This window comes from Anser brachyrhynchus (genome assembly GCF_964034855.1).
Source record: "Anser brachyrhynchus genome assembly, chromosome: 2".
Taxonomy (NCBI): domain Eukaryota; kingdom Metazoa; phylum Chordata; class Aves; order Anseriformes; family Anatidae; genus Anser; species Anser brachyrhynchus.
This window is the reverse complement of record NC_137695.1, coordinates 58575763-58602699: the sequence shown is the minus strand read 5'-3', so window position 1 is coordinate 58602699 and position 26937 is coordinate 58575763. Positions and strand designations below refer to the sequence as shown.

Genomic DNA, 26937 nt, shown 5'->3' with positions numbered 1-26937 from the left:
ACCATATCCAGGAGGTTTCTGAAGATCTCCAAGGAAGGAGACTCCACAACCTCTGTGGGCAACCAGCGCCAGTGCTGTTACCTGCACAGTACAGAAGCATTTGCTGATGTTTCCAAAAGCCTCCTGTGTTTCAGTTTGTGCCCATTGCTTCTTGTCCTGTCACTGACTGGGTTACCCCATGCTATTTAGTACCCCAAGTAAGAACAAGGCAGCATAAAACTCAGCTCTGGATAAGATTGTTTTCTGCAATTATGTCCTCACAACGTAAGAGATTTTCTGCATACAGATTTGTACTTATCTAAACTAGTGCTACAAAACTTTGCCTCAATAAGAATTTTGCCACCAATTTCAAAGGGTACAGGATTTGACCTCCAATTTTGAAATGTTAAATCAAAATATAATGTGGATGCATTTACCTTGATCATTTCCCTCCCAGTCCTCCCAACACCCTGTTAAGCTGAATGAAGTGACTAAGGTGATTATGAGGTGATCCCCACAAAGCCAGTGAGGGATCAGGCAGTCTCTGTGCGGCCTTTGGAGCTAACCTGTGCCCCACACACCGAAACAGACCAGGAGGGCTCACTCTGCCCCCCTGCCACAACTGGGGCAAGGTAAGGTCCAGGGGAGGAGCAGTAACAAACATACAGAGGGTATGATTGTTGTGGACTAAGATTTTATACCGTGTTCCCAATTATTTCTCCAGTTAAAAGCAACCTATGCCTTTAGCTCTATAAAAAAAAAAAAAGTACTAGGTTCTGGAAAAAATATAATTAATAAAAAAAATCTATCCCATTGTTCTGACTTTGGCAATTACAAGCATTTCATGCTTTGGGAAAAGCAGAAGAAACCAGGCTGGAATGAAACAATGCTGCCCTCGTAGTATCATACAGCAACTGGTGGTTAGGGACTTGCTGAAGTAGAGGTTGCATGCAGGCCTTTACCAGCCACTGCTATTTATTTCTCCATGAATATCTCTAATCCTTCTAAAACTCTTAATACTTTTAATTTCCCCCATATCCATGACAATGAGTTTACGATTTAATTGCACTCCACACAAAAATTACTTTCTTTATTTGCTTCAAAACTTCTCTGCAGCTATTTAATTTTACACCCTCAGCACTGGAAGAAAACAAAAGAATTGGTCCCAGTTTGCTTTTTTTTTTTCCCCCGGTAATAATTATGACTTTATGGGCTTCTGCTGCATTTTCTGTTTTCTCTTTTCCAAGCTGAAATTCTAATCCACTTAGTCTCTTTGTATGGAAACAATCCATACCACCAGACTTCCTACCTGTACGCTCAATGCAGTCCCACCCTGTGTCTGTCTAACACCCTTCTGTAAGAGCAAACAGATCTCTTACAGCACTCAGTGATCCAAGTCAAACTTCTAACTGTTTTCATGCTGTACAGCGCACATTTGAAGTATCTTAGCAACCGATTAAAGAACTTTAATATAAGAAATACAATCAGTGCTAGCAGGAATGGGAACAACAATATCAAAATTAATGAGGAAATATTGAAGCATATTAGGTGAGAAACCAACAATAGATACATCTTAGTTAAAACTGTATATGGCTTAATTATGCCTAGTTTGAAATGATTATTTCCATCTCATAATTCACCATAGGTCTTTACATTGCATAATGATCTTCTCTTTGCCAGGATTGTTCAGCAAACATATGAACATTAACAGAAAACTAATACTCATCTGAATTACCTTACATTGTCTTACTTCCCTTTTTGAAGTATAGGTATAAATTACTGTTACCTTGGTTTTTACATAAGGGTTATGTTATTTATAGAAGTAGTCTTTCCTCAACTGTCAGTTTTTCTGTTGTCTTACAAAGAAATATAAGCTGACATTAAATTTAAAGCACGTTGGAAGGAAAATATTTCTTTAAGAAGTACATATACTTCATCATGTAGTACTAGGCTCTGAGTTTACAGAAGGAAAACATCTAGCAGGTAGAGCAAACTGGAAAGTTTGAGAAAACATCTGAAAACAAACATTCATATGTAAAATATAAATATTTTATAAATATACATTAATATAAATAAATATTCATATTCAAAACCTGAATTATTTGCAGGAAAGGTGAACTTTGATAATTTTTGTTTTTGGAATCTCTGAAGCTGTTAAGCTATCCCACTTGTCATTCTCCAAGTGAAATATTTCATTGAGAGAATTTTCACTGCCAGAGCATGAACTTCAACAGTCATATTTGAAATCAGACATTTTAAGATGGTTTAAATTAAAATGCTTTGGTTGATCGCAGTTAAAATGCAGGGACTTTGTTGAGAATTCAACTTCTTGTCCAAATTAAGGATAAAGGCATCTGTTAAAAATCTGCAGAACTTTCCTGGAAAATCTTCTTTCAACCCAGTAAAGGCATAAGATATCTGAACACGGATGCTCATCTCATTTTTCTAAATTCGACTTCTTCTATGACAAATGCTAATGACTCCTCAGCTCTTTGCTCCTCCAAGAACAACCTGCTTCACAACAAAAACATTAATGATGTAGTGAGTAAATTATGTCTGAGCAATGTAACCTTCCCAGCAGAGCTAGAACCCCTGCAGTATCACTGCATCCCCCTACAAGAGCCTGCAGTCTTCCAATATCCACAAATGACCTGGCAGCATGCTGTTAAAATGAATGACTACACTCTGAAAACCACGAAGTGTCACGATACTGCTGGCACATGTGCACGCACACACAAGAAAGCAGTATTCCTGTTAAAGATGTAAAAGAAAGATGAGTTGAAAATGATGTGGTAGTCGTCCATGATCACTTAATTATATTTCTTTTATGTACTTTCAGTGAAAGGTAGGGAATACTGAAGAGTATTTCAAGAACTAAAACATACCTGCTTGCAGCATGTTAGCTGTCAACAAGGAGTAAATCTTTCCGTTGATTTTAACCAACAGAAAATGGAAACAAAATACCATGAGAAACAATGACTGCACACACCTCTTTTCTTGTAAAACTAACATCCACATCTGTTGTTAACACACCAAAAATTTGGATTTAGAAAATAGCATGCGCTTATTACGTGTTAATATAAATATATTTAAGATCTGTATCACTCCAAAGCGGTTTTCCCATACGGAATACATAGACTTTTAGTGACATCTGAAAATATCACCAACTGATTATACTTTTTTTTTTTTAAAATCAACTTTCTTCACAGCTTAATTCTTACAGAAAAAAATCCAATACAAAATAAAAATGTTAATTGAGAAAGTTTTGGGAAAAATGTGGCAGACAATACAACTACATGCTCAGGAGATTAATTCTGTAGACGATGTGGAAAAGATGGCTTATAAAGTTAACGAGATATTACTTAAGGCAGGAAAAACAATTAGACTATTAACAGTGAAGATAAAGCAAACATTTTGCCATCAAATATAATGAAACCAATTAAAAGCCAAGTGAAAATTAAGACAGGAATATGAAAACAAAAACAAGATAAAAGGTAAAGAGTTAACAGACTACAAAATCCAAAACAACATATTCAAACACAAATCACCTATAAGAACCCGGATAGACTGTAGTTTATTTTTTGTACACACCAAAACTAAAAGATCTGTCGTTATCTGGGTGTGGGTTGGTCTTTTTTATTTTTTATATTTTTTTTAAGAATAAAGTGATTTTATGAGTACCAGAAACAAAACTAATAGCAAAGGTATAATAGAGAAAAATGAGTGCTGAAAAAGCAGTAAGCTGTGTCATGCAGTTAGCTAATCACTCTGAAAAACGTGTAAGGTTTAAAAGGGTAGATTCTTAACTAAGATATCATAGGTACATGCAAAAATAGAGGTTGAAATCTACAGGTTATGTTGTTTTATAAAACACTTTTCTGACACTCCAGAACGTGCCAGATCTTATCCTCCTTACACTACTACTCTAATTCACAGAACTTGAAAATCAGGCATTTGTTCTTCTCAAGACAACTAACACTGTGACCAGTCTTTCCTACTCAACGCCATCTCAAGCTGGGACTGCAGGTGAACACTTCATGCTCCCTGGTTCAGAAAGGACTGTGCTAGAGACAGAGTACTGAACCGTCTCAAGACTCTAGTTCATGTTGCCAACAAATTCTTCTTGACATGCAGTCACCCATCAGACCTCATGTGTCTCGTTTCATTATTTTTGCTTTCCAAATGTTCCTTTATCATTTCTTTGCTCTGTTTCTTTCCATTTTCCTCCATATCTTCTTTCCAAACTCTAAAGATCCTCTGATTATCCCTCTCCTCAGACTACTTCTGAAGGACCCATCCCACTACTAAGCAATTAGATGGCACTGTCTTTACCTCTCCACTCCTGGCTCCTTAGTCGGCAATAAAATGTCAGCCCATCTTTTTATTGTGTTCCTTATGGAAGTCAAGCAACAATTTCAGTCCAAAGGATCAGCATGAGCATCTGGATTTTCAGTGTTTTCAGTTAGTTTTCCCACCGGTGGGATGATTTAAGCTCACAATACATTATCCTTAAAAAATCTCTTTAAATTTATCTGGTGCCACAATGTCTACAGACACAAAATTGCATTTAGGCAGGTTGCATGCTGTGATCACTACTCAGTGCGGACTGCAGTCATCTCACCTTCATTACGTGCCTCCTTGCCCTGCCCACCCTTCTCGCAGTTTATCCTCAATATCTTAACTGTTGTCAAACTCATATGTGAACTGTTTCAATAAGAACCGGTAAACATGTTTTCTACTAGCCTAGAGGTCTCATCTTTCAGGATATATTTCAAATAAAAAAAATGCAATAAATTGCAAATAAAAAGTTTTACTTACATTTTTAATAGCCATCAAACCACTCATATAAGTGTGGGTGCTGCTTGTGCTCAGAATAACATAATGTAGAAAGTGTGGAATTCCTTAGGAAATTTTCCAGACATGAGGAGACAGAAGGGCAAGTACAGGAGAGACAATGAACTAAACAAGAAAGAAACAGGCTAAAACCAAGTTCTTTAAATGCAGAACATGCAATGCAAGGAAGAAAAGATACCCTCTTATGGTATTCAGAAGCATTCCTTGCTAGTTTAGCCTTTTAACAACTTGGGGCATTGTCTGTATACCATCAAGCAAACCTATAACATTGTATAAAATATAGCTGCTTAATAACGAAGTGTTGACAAGTGCATTCTCAAGAGGAAAGGAGAAAGTATTTTCTCAGAAATTAGCTCTTCAGTTCTCTCCAATTAGCCAGCCTATACACTTATTCTAAGCATTATAAAGATCAGGTCTGGATAGGATAAAGCCTCACTCTTCACAAGTATCGAAATTACCTTGCCACTCTCCATCACATATAAACCAGAACACTTCAGCTAACATCTACAGGACACCAAGCAGTATGGGCAGAATTCTGAGAAGGCTGGTAATTGCCCATCCAATACAGGGTAGCGACACACAAAGAGACAGTATCAGGTCCTGACAGGAGTGCTGCGGTATCAGCATAATGTTTCATACAAAGAGCACTGGCATGATATAAATCCTCCTCCACTCACTCTGGGATTATTGACACCTCCACGCCGTGCATAGACAGCATTTCCAAAGACAGAGCATTTCTGGTGACTTGAACGCTAACAACTGAATAATGATAATAGCTGTTAAAGATAATAATGTTACAACATGCAACATTTTAAAGCACATAACCGATTACATTTAATGACAGTTGTACATTTAAGTTCCAGCAAGCCAAGTGAGAATAACACCCTGGATCCTACATGGCAATTCCTGAAGTTTGAGTAACTCTAGCAAACACTCTGGAAGAAATACTTGTAAAGAAACCCTTAAAGGATCATATCTATTTTACTAAAAAAAAAAACAAACAAAAAAACAACACCAAAAAACAGGAGATTCCACTGTCTCGCTCCTGTAAGAAGTAATTAAAATATTAAAGAAGTTACTACATTTATGGTGATTCACCAAAAAGACTAATCAAAATAAACAAACATATTCACTTTGAAAGAAAATAAGGCTAACATTGAGCAAACATTATAACAAACTCTGAGAGCAGAAGCATAATCTACACAGAAACCTCCATGAGCACATGCTGCTTCACACACTGACCACATCTTTGTTGAATCATACACGCTTTTTTGAGCACTGCAAGGCATAGAAGATGCTTCAAAGGATCTCTATTTCACAGAAAGGGAAAGCAAGAGACCAAAAGGAAGAAGACAGTTCCTCAAATCATTAAGTTGCCAGTGGCAAGCCATGAATGCAAAGTTTCCAAAATTCCACTCCCCTGTTCAAACCAGGGCCAAAATGAGATCTTAAATGATTTTGCAACCGATTTCCATGTCATGAATGCTAATGCTGGAAGCCCTGTCTCTCATCTCTCCACTCCCGATAAGGGACTGTCTCCAAGAAAATGCTGAGTTGCTATCTTGAATATATTATTTTCAACCACCTTAACTATATTAGTATAAAAAGCTGCATGGACTCCCTTGTTGCAGCTCCCACTAGGTTTACTTTGGTTTTATTTAAGCTCTTTTTCTTAGGGATGCATTTAAGTTAGACTGAGTAAGCTGCTTTCATACCACAAAACAGAGTCCGTAAAGGGATTTATAAAAGTTTACTTACACAGTGTAGCTCATGCCTTTAAATAAACTTTCTCATGTGGACAATATCAAACTGTTATTTGTCTCCAAATTCCCCAAACAAATTTTAAAGCAAGGTGGATCTTTCCTCTTCAGCACAGAGACTTTACTGACTCAGTGATGCTACTCCTAGGCAATACCCTTTTTATTCCTTGTATCAACTTCAGTGATCCCCAGGGAAACTTAGCAGTTCCTACCAAACTACAAGGGCACACAGATGGAATTTTAGAAGTATTTCTACAGAAGTCACCCAGACAGAAAAGATTTGAGACACAGCACATCTCACGATGGCCCTGCAAACCCAGCAGAGCAGCACCCACCAAGAATGAACACAGTGTACATAAAAAGCGCACCCAAGCGTAACTTAGCTGGAGAGATTCTTCCACATAGAGTCATCTTTGACAACAGGTGCGCATTTCACACATCCAATACGTTTTGATAAAGTCTAGTTTTACAATTAAAAAAAAAAATAGGCCAGAGAAGGCACTGAAGGGTTCATCAAGTTTCTAACAAATGAAAGAGCTATATGATCTAACCAGTGAAACCCTATAACCCACTGAAAGGTGAAATAAACACTATTTTAATTAAATGTTCCAAATTAGTTCAGTGTCACCAGCTCTTCTGGACACATTATCTAAGCAAGCACTGGAGTTGCAATGCCTAGTTCCAGTTCTTTGACTTCAAGGAAAAAAAAAAAAAAAAATCAAATGCCATACATCACAGGGGACAAAAATAAGAGACAAGACAGTAAGGTGATGTTAAGCTGGCTGTATGCTCACTGGACCCCATTCCCAATTTCAAAAGTATCTGGATGCATTTGGTAAAAAGCAACTGACATTCATGTTTTCCTCCATAGACCCAATTAGATCTGATGTACATCCATTCACACTCAAATAGGCACAGAAACCTTCAAGGTTATTTTCCAATTACTTCCACATACACCGCCTCATTCTGAAAGGACTGGGAATCGGAACATCCAAAAGATGCTACAGATTCTGCTGATGCATCAGCTCACAGCACCTGAACTCTTAAATAGGAAAGACATTATTTAAAACTCATGGCTTTCAATACAAGAATTCTAATCTCAATCCTTCAATCCTATTTTTATTTGTGATTGACAGATTTTTTTTTTAGATGAAACAAATGGTATAAGCAGTTTTAATATTGTGAGGTTGTTTTAAACGCCAAAAAGAGAGTCCTGTTCATAACCGTATCATTAATTTAATAACATGAATATCCATCTGAAAAGTAAAAAAGTTGCTAAAGAATGGTATAGCAAATTTTTACACATAGAAGACAATCAGATAATACAGCTTCCCCAAAGAGGTTAAGATAGATTAATGTTAACATAAAGGTCACTTGAAAAGACTTCTCATTTAGCACTATACCATACCAAAACCAGGAATCCTCCCTGTTTGCTTCTCTCATAAAAGCAGAACTTTTTAGCTTTATTGAAACAATTTTATGAAATACCATCAGCCCATCCATGGCCAGCTTTGTTTCCACAATGGCCCTTTTCCTTCTGAAAAGAGACAGAATTCTTAAATTAGCCCCTAAACACTGTAAAATTCTGACTCCTCTCCCCTAAAAAACAAAACAAAAACAAAACACTTCTTCCTGCGATTTTGTTGCAGAATTCGTAACTTGCTGTTCCATGAACTATAAACAGCAGACAAAACAATGTGATCAACAGGTTGTCTCAGAATCACAAACAAACAACAACAAAAAAGAAAACCTTCGGTAGACCTGTACTTTTCCCTATACTACATCTATTCAACTACATCTGCTTTGCTTCTGATGGTGGCATTCAGACTAACAGATGCAAAGGCTACAACCTAAGAAACATCAACATCATCCTTGCTGAAAGCATTCAGGGACTGTCCTTCAGGTGCTGACAAAGAAGACTTATCTTGAAATCTGTAATTAATATATACATTAAAAAAAACAACTATATCAATACCATTATTACTAGCTAAACCTCAGAGCTCTCCAGTAGCATATTTCAAAAAAAATACCACTGTCTCTACTTTACAGATGGGGAACAGAAGAATAGCAAGGTTAAAACCACCCAAATTACACTGCATAGGACTCCGGAAAGGGATTCAAGTATCTTCAGTTTCATGAGAACTGGAAATGAATAAACAGAAAAAATGCTATTGTTTCTGTCACTGAACACAGGGCCCTTCTTAGAGTAGAATAGCCAGCAACATTAATGTTTAAGGCCAAAAATAAATTTAGTGGCTATGAAGAACAGAAGTACAACTTCGTATGGAACAGCTAAAAAACATCGAACTTCAGTGAACAGCCAGAACGCCAGAAAAAACCCTCTCTGATACATGAAAAGTTGCAGAAAACTAGGACAAGAACTACAATGAGTATCAAGCTCATAGATCATGGGAACAGAATTGGGATGTTTTCTAAATAATGTGTTTATCTACCTTTGAATTCCCATATAAAGGTATGGATCTGCAAAATAACTGTTTGGCAAACATGCTTCTTTTGCTACTGCTTCTGTTGACTGTCAGTGCTATAAGATACACCTCTGCAAAGCTCTGAATACTTCCGTGTCAAGCAGGATGCCATGAAAGTGCTAGGTCCAGCCAGGGGAATTCTCTGTACAAGATGAAGCTATTCCTGCCTCAAACACTCCCAAGCATTTTGTCATCTACCTCCTCCATCACAAATACTCTGTGAGGACTTGAGGATGCTTAAATAAGACAGCAGTCATCCATTCAGTGTTCAGCCTTTAACTAATAATTAAGCTTCAGAATTATAAAGCTGCATATAAATCCCTTCCTGATTTAGACTTGTGCATACTTTATCCAGAGAAACTTACTGTGTCTGCCCCTCTAACTTACCCTAGTTATCTTGCACTGTTCCCCATTGTCTTAGTCTGGAACTCCAACACCATTTTAGGATTTGGTGCCTACGTGAGCACATTTCAAACCTTACACTCATTCCGTTCATGTTTCACCCTCACAGGAGACTGGCTATTTACTTCTATTCTCCAAGGAAGCTCATAGCATGAATGACAAAATGTCACAAATAATTAGGAAAACTAGTTTTATGCCCCTAAAGAATGAAATGCCTTCTTTGTCCTCTCAGGCAGGGTGTTGTCTTTTCTAAAAGAAAAAAAAAAAGACTGTTGGCATCCATCAAATAAATTCAAGTCTGCATATCATTTAGTAGCTACTTGTACTTATTTCTGCATCTTGCTCCATTTTTTTTTTTTTTTGCATTATCCTTCTGTGCCCTCTATAGTCATAGCCCACTCTAAGAACAGTGGCAGAGAAAACCCTATTCCCTTCCCTACAGAAATAACCTATGGCTTTTCCTACTCCACACTATCCAGGAACTTATGATATAGCAGTTCAGAAAATACTGTTCCCAGGCCCCCTTTCCCTTACCATTTCAATGTACTTTATTTCTATGAAATACTTGTTGGGAACTACCAAGCACTGGCATTTGACATAACTACCTAGGACCATCAAAATAAATCCAACTTGCAGACAAAGGTTTAAGTAGAATTCATGATATTCATGATAGTTGCTTCTTGATATATAAAGGAATAAGAATATGGCCCTGAGCTGTTTTCCTAATTGCTGCTGTCTTCTAGATTAGCAGCTCAAACTAAATACATAGCATCTGAAAAACAAAACAAATGCAGTTGCACAGTAAAAGTATCAGGTGTGTCAAAGCTGCAGCTTGTGCACCAAGATGTGTTGTGGAGCCAGCGGTTTGCTGCACGCCACCCTTTCAAGCACTGACATGTTTTGACAACGTTGCTACCAATTCTGATTTTTTAAATCTGAAGAGAGACTGGATGCCCACACCTCAGCCATCTGTCAATGCAGCTATGAATATGCTTCACGGAGTGTACGTAACAGTTGTACCTCACACCACTGGGAATCCTGTAATTTGAGGCATGCATTCTTATTGGAGATAACAACTGTATAAACTGCACTGACAACAGCGTTAGTCTCTACGGTGACATGATGAAAACTGAATAAACTAATTCCGTCAGTATACAGTATAAGAGTTAAACTATGAACTTTTTGTAGATGCTTTCTCTTGTGTATTTTTACCCTCAGAAACCCATTTCTCCAAGTTTGTGTGAGAAAAACTAGGAGCCATTTTCTGAAGGAAGCTTTCTTTTTGATAAATTGAAGTCCCTTTTGGGCACCAAGAGAAAGATTCCTAGAGGACTCCTGTTGCTATCTCTATAGGATACTTCTACTTCTTTTCAATACCAAAGATAAACTGTACAAACTAACAGAATAAGAAAATTCGTATACTTACAGTTTTTTTCCCAAGGTAATCTCTCTGAAATCTGTAAAAATTCAAATGCCAATTAGCAACAGTATGGAAAATGATTAAATGAATTCACAGATACATATTTCACTGTCTAGCAAATCCTCCATAATTCCTACACACAGTTTTCAGTCCTTGTTTCAGTTTATGGAGCTTGACTCCTCATATTACATTTCATACATTTGTATGCTTTCTGTGTCATCTGTGATTTTGCTAAAAATCACTTTTGGATAAATATCACTACCACAATGCAGAAGAAAGCATTAGTAATTTACAGACAGAAACCTTCAAAACCAAAGAAGAACTCCTGCTTGTTCGACTAGCCCAGCTGAAACTAATATGATTAACTGAGTGAAAAGGTCTGCAGAAACAGCAGGTCCTTTGGTGCCCAATGCACATATACAGAAAACTCTCTCTGACTCTGAGATATGTTTAAGAATCAAATGTGTAATCTGCTACACTTTTGTACAGATAAATCTTCAGGAGATCATCTAGTCCATTCCTCTGCCTCAAACCAGAATCAGGTCTCCAGGTAATTGCTCTTCGTCTACACCTAAAAAAGGAAGGCTCCCAATGACAGGGAACACATCATCTTCCCAAGCGACGTATTCCAGCGCTTCCTCCTGCTGCCTATACTTTTTCCTTGATAACTGACTTGACATTTTCCTAAAATTGAAATTCATTTCCTATGCGTCTGTAACATAACCACTGTGTATTTCCACGGTCTGTTACATATGCTGTCGGAGAAACTGTGAATAGGACAATTCTGCACAGATAACTTTTGCAGCTGACAGTGCCTCACGGTATAAAACAGCACGCTCTCTTTGCCAAGTTTTCCTCTTTCAATAGGTTCTTCCACTTCAGAAAAGAAATAAAAATTTGGCGCTCCTTCTAGCTTCTGTTATAATTACAAACAATAATAATAATTCCATATGCATTTGCCATTAGGAGAAAAAAAAGGGAAAATTAAACAGCATCACAGATCAGACTACAAAACTAAGTTTATAATTTCACACAAAACATTACCAGCTCTTCCTCTGGATTCCTGAATTTACAATTCCTCTCTGCTGTTCTAATTTACATTATTTGGGCTGCACAACTGCATTTTAAAGTTCAGTCCTTTTGTTAGTACTCTGAAGTCTTACATTTACTCAGTTCCAGATTTGTTCTCAAAGGAAAAATAGCTATTTATTTTTGTAAATGTATTCAGTAAATGTAAATCTACGCAAGAAACAGAATAGCTGGGCATAATGTTGTATAAATTCAGCATAGCTATTCCCTCTACTGTCTAAATTCAAGCCTCTTCTTCCTTGTGGAATTTACAATTATCATATTTATAGATAAATAAGGACAGAATCTACAGAAATAATTTTAAGGCTTTTGATAGCTCACAGTAACCAGCAGTAAATTCAATACACTGCATACTATAGGTTTATTGCAATAAGTTTTTCTTGCTGCCTAGGAACCACAATCAAGTACTACAGCTCCTTTTTTTTAAAAAAAAATAATTAATATTTAAAATATTCAAATACGGAGAAGTATAGTCCTCTGAATTTCTGACTTTCACCAGAAGAGCTCTGAATCTGCTCCCAGTTCTCAGATACCTGCTCTGGAAGGTGAGACTAGTCACTTGATGCTCCCTGCTGCACTACCGCAGGATATACCAATTCACTTCTCCCATTTGTCTGTCCTGTCTACTTAAACAGTAAAGAACAGAAGTCTCTCCTTTGGTGGCCTAAGTGCTTCAGATTTATAGATTCAGAGGCCAGGAAAGACTGCTGTGACAATCTAGTTTGGCTGTTTGTATAAAACACAGCCTAAAATTCATTCTTGTTTTAAATGGAGTATATCTTTTGAAACTGCAACAGAGCTTCATTTACATTGATGGAGCTCGAGAAAGGTGGATTCTTCAATGACCAAACAGCTGGTTATTCTCCTCCATGTTAAAAATCTGTCCCTAATTCAAGTATGAATATGTTTGGCTCCAATGTCCAGCCTCTGGGTCTTGTTATGCATTTGTCTGCCTGACAAAACACGGCTACTTCAGTACGAATGCAAATACTAAATTACAATACATGTTACCTGAGCAGCATTCCTCCTTAACTGCACCCCTGGGACAGCTCTAACACTGCCTTACTGGAGCTGGCTGACACTTCAAGCTTTTGGCAACAAGTGTGCTATCAAACATCTGCTGTGGCACCCCTCGTAGTACCCTCTCTCCCGCACCATATGGTCATCTCCACCGACTGGTACAGCAAGGCCGTGACCCAGCTCTCAGCACTTTCTGACCTCTCTGGGGAAGCCGGGCATCGAGCGATAATTTCACAAAGACTTCACACTCCATCAGCAGGAAAAACAGCCCGCTGCAAGAGAAAGAAGACATGCAGGGTATTGTCCATGCTACAACACGCACCACCTGTGTCCGTGCCAGAAAACTCCCCTAGCAGAGGTGTACCATACCCTAAAAGTTTCCTCTAACGTTGCTGTTTCTCCTCCAGACTGCCAATTCACGTGCACCCTGCACAACTGGGGTTTTGTCAATACAACTGTTGTACCTGGGGATATGAGATTAAAAACAAAAAATCACCAAAAACTAGTCACAGATGACAAAGCAAAACAATAACTAACAGATCTACTCTCCTACTGACTTGAAGTGTTTTGTTGGTACAAAAATTTAATTTATGACCTTACAGCAAAATAGCAAACTAGGACGAAAAATTCTTCCTCAGGCTCAAGTACCAAAACTGCCTACTGTGAATCACATGAATACAGTAGCAGCAGTAATACCCATCAGTACATAAAAGCAGTATTAACATTCTTATGTAACAGAGATGCAGGGAGCTAGGAAGTTGAGTTTCCAATGGAAAACCCTACAGACAAGTCAGTTCAAGGAAGAACATCTGGTATCTCTGATTTTATTTCCCACAAAGGTACAAAATGACCATTTAAATTCTCTGTTCACAGTTACTGAAGCCATTAGAAAAACTCATTTACATCAGGATGAAGCCCAAACCAATGGCTCAAAGCCTGTGAATACAGTGCTAAACACCATGCCCAGAGCGGATTCCAGGCAAAGAAAGAAGAGCTAATAGAAAGGCACTCTCAAAAACAGCAGGAATACTCCAGCACCCTAAAAAGACAGTAATGCAGATAACACCCCTCGTTCTATTTTGAGCCCAGTGCAAGTCATTACATCAGTCTGAAGCAAATTCCTGTGGCAGTAACCTAAGACCACTGCTGTCAAAAGTCTTGGAAAGACAAACACTAAGTTGCCCTTAACAAAAGTTTCCTCAATATTGCCCTTATTATATATTTTAAAAATAAAAGATATATTAAAAAAAAAATCAAGCTCTCCTTTAGAGAACTAGAAAGGTAAATTTTCCTTATCACCACTTCCTCCTACAAATGGCGATAGACACTTTCATAACATAGTTTAATTATTTCCAGGGTACCCAGTTCGAGTCATTATGAAACGAGGCAGTCATACGCTGTCCTAGAGCTTTTCTAGTTGCTTCCACTGCAGCCAAGCCACAATGCCACATCCTCTTGTGGTCCAAGTGCCCAAGCAGCAAATCTTGAGGTACTTGATTCTCAGGCTGCCATCCTTAACATCTTTTCTTTTCTGATTTCACAGTATGGGAAAGCACTGCTTAGATGGTTATTAAGTATAATGGTATATTTTCAGGTAAAGCGTTCTATATGGGGACACAGACCATACTTGAAAGGCTGTGCATTACCCTGAACCGCTCACAGGGCACTCATTTCAAAAGTGGAAGTATTGCCTGTGTTAAAAGGGTCTGCATTAAAAGCTTTTAGTTACGTGGTTAAAACAGAAATAGATCTTGATATCTGCAGAAATTACTGATACACAGGTCAAACTCTGCTGTACAGACCTTGCCCCAGCCATCAGGGCTTCCCCCATACGTAATGCTCTCATCAAGAGCGCAAAGTCTCAAAATGGAGTACCAGGAGATTGACTGCATTCACACAGCTGCTCTGCGATACAAATCAACCTCAGGAAAGTTTCAAGTGATTTAAGTTACACCATCTGCTGAACAACTGCCTACGTGGGGTTTCAACCCAGCATCCTTTTAACTCATCCTGAACAACTGGAGCTTCAGCCTATGCTTAGATCTAGCCTGTACTTTAATGCTTTGCTTACCACAGCTAAAGCAGCTGCAAGCATAATAGCAAATAAATCCCCCCCTCACAAGATTTCTTTGACAAAGCATTGCCCTTCTGCTCCAGAAGCAGAGAAATATTCTTTTTACATATGCTTATATAACATACGTAACTGGGAGTTATGTTTGTGGGAAGAAAAGACAGGCTGCCTCCTGACAGCTTTTGCTGTGCCTTCACCAAGCAGGTGCACAGACACACTTCTCAGCTCTGTCATGGAGGTCATAGCTTCTCTAGGTGAGATAAACTCTTGAAGCATTAATACTTTGCTTCATCCATGTATTTTCCTTTTGCAGCACAATTAATTTCCTCATCACAGAGAGCTTTTGCCACCAAAGCCACTAAGCATTTCTGTCAAAAACTGTACTTTATAAATATTTCTGAACTACTCTTATTGATGCTATTGCTCAGGGAAACATTGATCAGATAATTTGGGGTGAAAGAATACAAGGAAAAAGAAGGGGCTACAGTTAAAAAGAAAAAAGAAAAAAAGGGCCCACATCAGCAGTCACCAACTACAAAATAAATTAATTGTGAAAGGACAGGTTCTGCTCCTACTGAATTCACTGGCTAGCTTCCCATTTATTTCAATTGGCCTGATAAACGCACACATCCCTCTAGCTTCCATCCTGGCAGAGAGGAGGGCTGGCAGACAATCCATCAACACAAGCTACAAAGAATCAGGACTACTGCTGAGAAAATTCGGCTGCCATTCAAAATATGATTCAAACCTACGAAGTGACAGGAAGATCCTTCTAGTGGCTTCAATGGTAACTGATGTACAGTAAGAGCTGTAACTTAAAAACAGTCCAAAAGCTACTATGTGCACTCTCTGTAAGATTTAACTAAATCATTGTTCCTCCTGTAGCAACTTTAAATTTTTAATTCTCTTTTTAATGATGCAAAGGCAGTCCTAGACAAACATGTTTAAAGACAGAGTTGGGCACCAAGAGAACCCTGTTTCCATAAATTACTTACATGCAGTCCAGCGCTGCTATAATTTACAGAGCACTTTAAACCCGAGTCTTAAGAACTGTTTGTTTATCCTTCGGTGTGATCAAGTATAGTCACTTTGGTGGAAGGACAGCTGACGGACAGTTCAATCTTCAAATTATTTGGCAACAGATCAGATCGGTTAATGTCCTAGACACACTAAAAACTTACCTCTCTTTGTAGATATCAGAGGTGGGGAATATTGCACAACGTGCCAACATGCAGGTGTGTCCATGAGAGGTCTCTCTTGTTGATTTACAATATTTTGTTCTGGATAAGATACACTACCTGTGTTTTGTTTTCCTCTCCTCTGCTTTTATCCATGCTATTCATCTACAGCACTCTGAGCTCAGCATAAGTGGTTTTTGTTATGTTACACAAGAAAAAAATTTTTGGATTTCTAGCTAGTCATTTTCCAGAACTAAGACACTAGTTAACAGCACTGTTCTTAAGGGGCCTAACATTAAATCCAAATCTAAAAATCACTAGACATGAAAGCTGCTGAAAACCAGCTTATGCTAAAAAGCTGCTAGCCATTTACTGTTTTTCAGGTGGTTTCTTTGCTTTTTTTTTTTTTTTTTTAAGACATTGATTCTAGGTTTTCTTCTAGATGCAGCTGTTTTCCACATAGATTTGATTAATGCCTTCAGATATTCAGATCTAAAGCAGATCCACAAGTATGTCTGGAATTTTTTATTTTGGATCTTGAAACATCTGAAACCTACACGTATTATGTTTTCTCCTATGTAAATAAACTTCCTCATTTACTTGCTTCATATTCAGCTTCTCTATAAATCAGACTTGGATGAGCTCTGCAAACACAAAAAAAGAGAAAAAAGCCTCCTGTCTCCACTTCCAGAAAGTAAAACTAACTTAAATACCCATACACAGTTTTGAGATATAATGCAATACTAACATTGCTGTGAAAGTGATAAAGTATCTTAAGAGCTGAACAGAGACACGCAAGTAAAATTCAGTAATGAATAGAACGAAAATGGAGTCCTCTGTTTCCTTCCTCTTCTGATCCCTTCTTAATATTTTGCTCTTTGAACATCTTTACATGGTTTCCAGCAGTCCTGCACATGTTTAATTGGATACAAAGAACATGAAGATCTTTGAAGTACAGAATTTCCCACCTCCTTATTCAATTTGTTAAATCACAGGGGAAAAAATAATAAAAGAAATATATACTACAGGGTATGATAAAATGCCAGCTAGCCTATTTCTTAGCTTTAAGCCTCAATCTGCTATACCTATGTAACTCCTCACAAAACTCAATATAAGCTGATTTTGAAGTCCTCAGCTTACAGAAAATACCAAATAAATTCCTTTTGGAAGGTCCTAGGTGCTTTACTATCTGAACAAGCTGTAATGAGCATGAGTTTTTGTTTAAAAAGCTCCAGTAACATCATTACTGGTCTTACACTTTTGTTTTTTAACATGACTTCAGCCCCTCCATCATTACATTCCCATCCAACAGAAAGTCAGCTATTCTCTGTTAGTGATTGCAAGATATGGAACTATCGATGCATTTGCACTACACAAGGTAAGAATTCTGCCATCCACACAGACAGCAACTGGCTTGGATGCCAAATTATTTCAAGAGGACTATGTGTAGGCACACAAACATGTTTACCAAAGTAAGTAAATGTACATTCATCTTCCTCCTAGCTCAAATGGTTAAAGATAGTTTGCTGCCCTATTCCAAACAATACATCTGCATACAAAGCATTAAAGACAAACCAAAAACATAACCAAAAAGGTAAAGAACTAAAGAACTCCAAAATCAAACGTTAGGTGAAAGCAACCATCCAGTAGAAAGTGGTGAGGCTAACAGTGATGTTGTCTGCTAAGTGCCTTCTGTACCACCCCACCTGTAAGTGCACCTGTCAGTAATCTATACCACAATTAGCCTACAGAACAACTGCTGATCCAGCACAGTGGATTAGGAAACAGCAGGGGCTGAGGCTGAGTGCTTACAGCTGCCTCAAGAACAAGCTGAGGCATCCCCACTAACTCTCCCAAATGCAGGGTGTTAATCCTCACAGGCAGTGAGGAACCGGAGCAGGTCAGCACCACGCACATTTAACAGTGTCTTAAAATGGCTTCGACTAAAAAGCTAGAATGATGCAATAGCCATCTGGAAGTGCTTGCTAATTTGAGGGATTCCTGAAATAGACTTAAAGGACTAACATCCCTGGTAACATTTTCCAACTTTCGTGGACTCAGTCACAGCTTTTGAATGATCTGAATTGCCTAAAAACTTCACTAGTCTGACCCAATGACAGCAGCACAAAACCCACAGAATTATGAAGCTAACCTGGGGTTCCGCCATGTTCAATATGCCTTCAATGTTCAACAGCTAAAAAAGAGGCTGATTTCCTTCCACAGGATTTTATATATTAAACTGCAAGACAGCACGTTAAAGAGGCCACGCACAACTCCAGTGAAGGAGCATTTTGATGGTTACCGATGCTTATACTGGGCTGGAGGTCATTCGGTGCATGGCAAACACATCCCTGCTTTACAAGTAACTTTCAGTCCTCAGTGTGAAAGGAAAAGGAACTTCAAAGGAGGAGTTCAAACCCCAGGCATTTAGAAAGGAATCCAGTGTTATAAACCTTTCAGAGGTAACTTGCCTACAGTCAGAAACACTTCCAAAAGACGACATATAGTAAAGCAAAAGACAATTAAGCTTGAGGAATGATGGAAGAGCATTCAGAGTGTATTGTTGCTTCCTCTTGTTCTCCTTCTGTTAAATTCAATGAAGAATTTTATAGTCCCTTTGCACAAAGAGACAACTATCTATTTCCACATAATTCTGGTACAGCCTTTGTCCTACTGGCTGTGGCTCTGTCTCTCACGACACGTAGATGACCTTGCTTAAGTGAGAGGTAACTACAGTTCAAGAACATTGGAAGGATAAAAACGAGGACAACTCAGTTACAAAATAAAGTTGAATCTACAGGCAGATCACCCAGTGATACTCTCTGAAAATCAGGAGCAAGCCTAGAGCAGCATAACTGGATTTGATTCCGGATGGCACTGGCACACTGACAAACAATTCAGTTTCACGTAATAGCTAACCAGAATATTCTATCCATGAGATGAAATCTACAACATTGAATAATTTCTTGATGCATTCCTGTACTTTGGGAAAGGATGTACAAAAGTCACATTTCCATAATCACAGGCAGAAGAAAAAGGCAAAAGACATTTTCACTGCTGATTATCAAGAGGCATTTACTGTCTGCAGCTGACCTCACATCTTCTCTCAGGACCAGTGTCAGAAACTGCCTTCTCCATCTCTCTTTAGGAGCTGTGCTGTTATCGCAACAGAGTAGCAGAGCACATAGTTACTCAATATTAATCATCACTGGGCCTCCCAAGCAAAAATTGCAGCAGCATAGATGCATACTTTGCATTCCCACCACTTCCATCGAGGTTTTTCTCTAAATATTTCTCTCTTCATCTACCTCCATTGATGCATTCATGCATACCTCCTCCTGGTATTCAGGTAAGTCCTGATTTCTAACCATTTAATATTTCTGAGTGATACCCAAAACCACCATATCTCATGCAGTTACATGTATATCTCACTGGTCCTTGAAACGAGGACCAAATGAACAAATTTCAAGGTTAAATGCAAACTTTCCGATCAGTCCAGATATATGTAAAGAAGCTGTCTTGAAGAAATCATAAAGCCTCCTAAAGCTTGAGAAAGGTGAGGAAACACCTCTTGTCAGAGGTGTACTGCCTATTTCAGATTTCAAACCAAATCTTAACCACTAGCTCTCGATGCAGTATAGCTCATGAGTGCACTTGGTCACAGGACTTGGGGCAGGGAGGAATGGGGGCAACCAGCTGTCCCATGCAGCACATGCTCCCTGTCAGTCCAGGGAGCATGTACTCCAGTGAGCGCTCTGCATGGCACAAAACACACCAGAAGGACCAGAAGTGCCTCTGCTTGGCAGTCCCTCCTCTTCAACAAAACAAGACCCTACTGTTGGGAGCTGTTGGATTATAACCAGAGAAAAGTACCTTTCTGCACCACTCCACTTGATACAACCAATAGTGAGCTACATTTTCAAGTCTGTGCAAGGCTAACAAAATGATGAATCACATCCAGAAATGAGTGAGAAACCAGGTCACACCATGGTATGCAATACAAAATGCTCCCTGTGAGAAAACCCAGCTTAGAAATCTGGCATTGTGCACCCCTGAAAATTTTCAAGTTGTATTCACAGGCAACCTTCTCAGAGGATGCTACGGCACTTCTACTGTTAAGCGGTCACAAGCATAGTATACGCAGCTCCTAAAGTTCATGGTATAAAAAAAAAGAAATACTTTTCTCTCTGCAGAGGTGCCTGCAGCATAGTCTGGGACAAGCAGCAGGAAGTAACAGTGCAAGACAAGGGCATCAACAGCAGAAGGAAACAGTCTTTCAAAGGATGCTACAGAAGAAAGAAAGCTACTCCTGCAAGGATTCACAGGCCGTAGCGTGACGTCATCTCTTATGAGTTTTCTACAACAGCTTCATCACAGCTTCACCCAATGTGGCTTCCATCTGACCCTTTCACAGCAGGGTACAGAACTTCAGAGCGGACTTCTTTGAGCCTCTTCACAATCTCATTTCATGAAGAAAGAAATGCATATTTGTTTCAGTATGCAATACTCAAATTCAGAGCTCAATCCCACTTTTAAATTACACCTTGTTATCCATTCTAAACTATGTAAAGCAAATCAACACAGTTCTGAAGTTCACAGAGCAGTTTTCTGGCTGTAGCACGGGGATTTTCAACTGTGCTCCAGCTGTTTGACTGAATAATGTTCAAAGTCTCTGAGCATATTAGTTAAGCATAGCAGTTCCAAATTTCTGCTACTTGGACCTCAGTCAGGTGCCATATAGGGCAACATACTGTCTAACAACTAAATAAGAGCTACACTAGTTAAAGTTACCAAACAGCACATGGCCCTGTAATTCTAATTCAAATTATCAATCCTAATACTAGATTCCTAACCTGTGTTTTATTCTAGTACAATTATGAGCATTGTTATTTCTGAACACCGTCAAAAACAGAAGTAAAATAACTGATATCCTCCAAACACTGAATGCAAATATTTCACACTCTCCCCACCATAGTATGCCACTGTATTTGCACAGGATTTTAGAAAGTGACCAGAAACATCACATACATTGCTATACTTTTATGTTATTGAAGACAAGGGGACAAAGTCCTAGTACTTGGATGTCCTTGCAAGAGCTCTATTCTATAACCTCACAGCTGGCCTCTAAGAAGTGTCACACTCTACACAGATTAGCTTTCTATTATCTGGACACATAAATACACGCCCCACTGAGGCAAGGAGATGGAACTGCCAGAACTGCCAGTACTTTTTCAAGAAGGCTTCTGGAGCCCCATTTTACCTACCCAGTTCTGAAAACTCTATTTCTGAGCTCCCTAAGTGGGATACCAGTATTTTAAACCTGTTGAATTGCCAAATAAGTCTGCTCAGCCTCACATACTTTGAGCAGGCTAAACCAATCTGAAACCCTGGTAATACATGCTTGTAATGATGATGAGGCTCCAGATACTGTGAATTTCATAGGCACACTACCCTGCGTAACCGAGTAGATCTGCATGCTTGTAGCAGCCATTTCTTCAGAAGCAGCACATTTCTTGTGGCCCAGCTGAAGGCTCTGCTCTGACAAGGCTGTGGGTCATCTGAAAACTGTGAATAGATATCCCAAGTCTTCAGCTCCAATCACACATAAAAAAGGAAAAAAAAAAAAAAAAAAAGAACAATTCCAGGAAACTGGGGATGTGCGCTAGCCCTAATATCATACAAACACCTAACAAAAGCAAGTAGCTTGGAATATAAATAAATGCCTATTCTTCCACAGGGATAAATTCTTAACGTATTATTTTTGTCTCAACCTTACTATCTGTTTTTATTAAGCAGTTAATCCTCATTTCACACAAGACAACATCACACTGCACTGAATCAAAGGTAGCCCTCTGAAATCTCTGCTCCGTGCCTGTTCCCATTCTACCTCAAGCAATCACACATCTCAAAAACACACAGGCACGGCGAGTTAAATCCATGTTTCCAGCAGGAATATTTTGAGTACTGCTTTACCTGTTACTAATTCACCTGCTACTAACTTTGAACATGCCCTTGAAGAAGCCTTTAAACATTAGAGCAAAGCACAATTGAAAAGATGGAAAGTGTTTAAACATGCACTCTGCTAAGCTGCTGGTTGTAAAAGCATACTGAATCACTAAAAGCATACATTCTGTTAAAGCCTTCCTTTACTTCAGAGCTTAGTAGCAAATAACCCATACCCCCGCATGGCAGCTTCAGTTTCTGTACCAGCACAGACCAGACACGAGCAACATCAGACCAAAACCCAGCTGCCGTGCCCCAATACCCTTCAGCAGCTTTAAAATCACTTTATAGTACGGTACCAATGCAGACAGCCTGTTTACGAGGGTCTAATTGGGCAGCAAAACAGCCCCGCTGAACTCGCAGAGCGACAAATTTGCTTTAAGCCCAGCTCGGGCCGGCGGGGGGTGGAACTGCGTCGCCGCGGCCATGGGGCGGGAGGCGGCGGCATGGCGGGGCCTCGGCGCCCCGCTCCGGCGGTGGGGTGCCGGCCGGGCTCGGTATCGGTACCATACCGGCGGGCAGGAGGCAGTCCAGCGGCGTGAACACACGCTCCATGGCCCCCCTCCGAGGCTCGGGGAGCGGCTTCTCCCGCAGGCACGGCCGGGGCGGGGAGGCCCTCAGCCGCCATCTGCCACCCGGCGGTTGGTTCGGCGCCGGGAAGGCGGGGCGGGCAGCGGCCGCCATTGGGGCCTCTGGGTGCTCTGGGGTGTGTGGGGTTTATGGGGCCTGTGGGCAACCGGGGTTTGCTCTGCGAGGCTCCCTTGCCGCCCCCGAGAGGTTTCCAGCAGCTGAAAAACCCCGTCCTGACCCCCCTCCAGGAGAGAGAAAGAGCGGCCCCGACATGAGGGGCTGTGCGGCGTTGGGCTTTTTGCCCCTTTTTTTTTGTAAATGCAGCCGCAGAGACTTCATTTTTATTAAGCTTTATCTAGTACAGAGAGGGGTTACACAGGGCAGAGAGTGATGGGCGCCGTCATTTGAAAGAAAACATTTGCAGTCCCTGCTAAAAGTGTTCTGGTTTCAGATCCTGTAATGAATACTTCAGTCAAAAGAACAGTCCTTAATACATTTCAGCCCGGTAGAGTAAACCGTGGAAACTGAAAAAAAAAATATATATATATATATATATATATATATATATATATATATATAAAATTGCAGCTCTGAACCTCAGCTGCAGCAAGAGCTCAGCATCGTGTGTACAGCCCATATGCTGCTGCCAGCCGGCTTCTGCATCAGGAATCCAGGAGAGTGTCGCTTTGGAGGTTTACAAACTGGCTGCAGTAATAATAATATGGCTTTATTGCTGTTGTTTCAGGTACTAGCTTAGCCCTCTTCTCCCTGCACAAAGTCTGAACAGTAAAAATAGCACAGACTGTATTTGTTTTCCGTATTTATCTTTTGTTCCTAGTTCCCAAGCCCTTAGCAGAATAGTGTGACATTTACAGTCACAGTTTAAGTCTGAATTTAAATTATTTTGTTGTAATATAGTCACAAAACTTGTTATAGAGATAATTTCTAGCTGCTTACAGACTTTTAACTAGAAAATAAATCATCTTCAGCCCTAAACTACATAACGCTCATTAAATTCAAGCTTGTGCAAGGAGCGTGAAGGTCCCAATTTGAGGCCCCCAGAATGTGACTGATGTGTTTCCACCTTCCAGAATAGTGTTCGATTTTGCTGGTATCCCTGCCTTGATTTCCACGAGGGACTTTTATCTTTAACAAACACCATTTCTCATGGTACAGGGCATCGAGATTATCTTCCACCTCCCCTTTGCTGTCTCTGAGCTCTCCCCAGGTTCCTGGGCTGGCAGCCCCAGCTTTCATCTCAAACTCCAGCTACTTCGCCAGTTCAGGGGAATTATGCTGGGCCCTGCAGCAGAGGGCAGCAAAGGAGCATAACTCATGGCTCCCGGCTGACAGCGATGGTTCCCTGTCCTGCAGTTCGCCGGTTTGTTTTCGCCCCCCTCCCCCGAAACAGCATTCGAATACCCGAGAGGTTCTGCGGTGGCTATTCCTCTGAGTCCCTCACAGGAGCCAGCAGGTCGCTTTCTCCATCGTGCTCTCCATTTGAGGCACTTGGAGGGTAGGATAAGACAGGAGGATGAGGACTGCTTTGAGAGATGTCTGCAAAAAGGCAGCACGCAGTTGAGGTTTCCAGCCTAACGGGGGGAATGTGTGACCAACATGTCATCCCCATGCACAGTCCACACTGTTAGTCTGAGATTCACAGCCAAATCAACAGGATTGCCTGAGATTCACAGCCAAATCAACAGGATTGCAGTAACTTTAGTGTTTGGATAGGGCTGGGCCGCGTTTATGCTACCTGGTAGGTGCATGTTTGATCTGAACAGTGCAAGCACTAAGCCTTTGCTTTGGCTCTTTCAAATAAGCTGGCCTCCACCTATGAGAGATTACAAGCAATTTTAGACCACAAATATCATAAGCAATTCAGAAGTTTTGGAAACATTCATGTCTTGGCAATGAGAGAGATGAGAAGTTACTGGGAAACACAAGGAAAAGATAAAAGGATATCAAGATTATCACTGCTTACACTATAGAATTTGAAAATATTTTACTTTTGTCTCACGTGAAAGTTTTCTTCCCCCCACACTGAGAACTTGTATTTCAGAGGATATTGAACAGAACTTTGACATTATCTCAGCATCTTTCTTTAAACAGGTTAAGAACAATCAGCATAAAGAAGAAGAAGCTTGTGCTCTCTCTCCCAGGAAGCTAGCCACGTGAGGACCACCATGCAGATAGCCCATGCTTTCACCCTCTTAATTAACTGTCTCCTCTTCTGCTCGTTAAAAAACGAGAAGGAAAACCTTCAATTTTGCCAAGTGTTTTCCCACCACTAGGTAAAATTATTAAACCTTCTCCAATATAGCTTATTTTTCTATTTTCTCAGTCTTTCTATAATTTTTTTTTTTTAAAATAAAATTGTTCTGTTTTGTTATTTGTTTCTAATGCAAGTAGTTGCTGATAAGTGGCAGTGGCTTCTTATATGTGAGGACAGCCGTACTTGCTCAGAGTGAAGGTCCATCCTAGTCAGGGGTCCATTTCTTGTAGTGTTCAGTTACAAGGCTTCTATCTCATGTTCTCCTTTACGCTCTTTCAACATTTTTTTTTTTTAATGGAAATTTTAGCAATTTCAATCTCTGCTCTCTTCATATCTGATGAGATTCTTTTTCTGCTCTATCAGAAAAAGGTGTTCCGGGCAATCCTTTGCCAGCTACTGCAAAAAAAGTAATCGCACCTCTCTCTGCTAATCACAGTAATGCATGATTCATAACAACAATAGCATTACAAGGAGAAATCAGTCTTGAGAGAGCAGGCTGGTACTGGGATCCTTGAAATCCTTTCAAAATGTTCAACAGTCTGTAAGGCAAGGCAAAATGCCTGCCTACTGTGCAAGTAGGCAAGGGGCAAACATGTCAGATGCTCGTCCCTCTTCTTGATAACTCTGGCTTTCTTTCAGTGCCCTTTCTTTAAAGTATGAATCTCTCATCCACAGTACAAAGCTCTTTTTAAGAGTCAACTGTACAGGAATAGCTTCTGTCAGTGCTGAATTGCACAGATCTCTAAGGCAGAACCTGACCACTATTTAATACTTTTCAGCAGAGCCTAACAATCATATAAAGTGTAGGAAGTTTCAAATAAGCAAAATGAATAGCTCCACCCAGCCTGGCATTTTCTTTTGCAGAAAATCCCTCAAGAACAACAAACCATCAGGAGGCTGATTTACATTGCTGAAAAATACACACTTTCATCTGCCTTTTGCACTTTCACTCTGTACTGGGGTATCAGTTTAATTTTCCTGAGAAAGGCTACTATTTGATGAACTAGCATCAGTTTTTCCTGTCATGCATGGGAAATTCCCCAGTAAAAAAAAATGTTACACCTGTTTTTCCAGGTAGCATATAAGATTCAGGAATATTTCTTTCCTCTTTTCTAGCTGGATCTCAAAATAGATAAAAAATAAAAATCATTCTCCCCTGTTCTTTTCCTCTCTTTGTGTCTTTGTATATGCCTACTTTACTTTGCAATGTTTGCAGAAGGATATACAGATAGGCTATGCAAGAAAGACAACCCAGAAGTACTGATCTTGTGCTTTTGATTACTGCTGTCTCCTCTGATTACTTAAAGGGATGGCAAGTGACCTCAACCCTAAGTGCAAAAATAAACAGGCAAGCAGATGAAGTTCCTGAGTGACAGATGAGGCTGTTTGACAGAGGAAGTTTCTGAATGATTGGCAGGAAAGGTTGAGGAAGTGTTCAGACCTTTTAAACCTCCTTTAGTAACTAGCCAGCCAGTCAGGGCTCTCACCTGATATATTTTCTCTTATTTTTGTACTGACTGAATGATTGCTCCCTATATTGAGAAACTGCAGTTTATGTATGTATTTTTTTATGTTTTCTTTATATATATATAGTATCGCATTTATATATACACAAAACATGTATAAAAATATATGTATACATTATTCTTATCAGGCACCGGATAGCTTCATCTTCTTTAAGAAAGTTATTCAGAGAAGCAGTAGGTTGGCCAGCTTTTATAAAGCACGCTTATGACATGTCTAGCACTGCCCTTCAGCATGACTAAAACTGCTCAGATGGGAAGAGTTAAAGGGCGCGTAGGAGGGTGGTAGCTTTTATTTACTCAGAAC

General features: G+C 39.6%; 1 protein-coding gene across 31 annotated transcripts in view; it reads right to left on the bottom strand.

Moving 5' to 3' along the window:
* The window catches only part of TPK1 (thiamin pyrophosphokinase 1), a 329004-nt gene extending 304799 nt beyond the window's left edge, over nt 1-24205 (bottom strand). For 6 of the 31 annotated variants that reach the window (XM_080580490.1, XM_080580489.1, XM_080580491.1 and 3 more), the window contains exons 1-5: nt 22775-22911; nt 13380-13474; nt 13209-13282; nt 10908-10938; nt 9467-9730 (exon numbers count right to left, since the gene is read on the bottom strand). Coding sequence is in view for 14 of the 31 variants with exons in the window: in XM_080580502.1 (XP_080436628.1) it covers nt 22775-22946 (172 nt within the window). In the remaining 17 variants the exon portion in view is untranslated. Of the gene's footprint in view, nt 1-9466; nt 9731-10907; nt 10939-13145; nt 13164-13208; nt 13283-13379; nt 13475-22561; nt 22748-22774 lie in introns of those variants that run through there. The other 25 variants (XM_080580494.1, XM_080580492.1, XM_080580503.1 and 22 more) reach the window with 20 other exon arrangements.
* Nucleotides 24206-26937: the final 2732 nt, after the last annotated feature.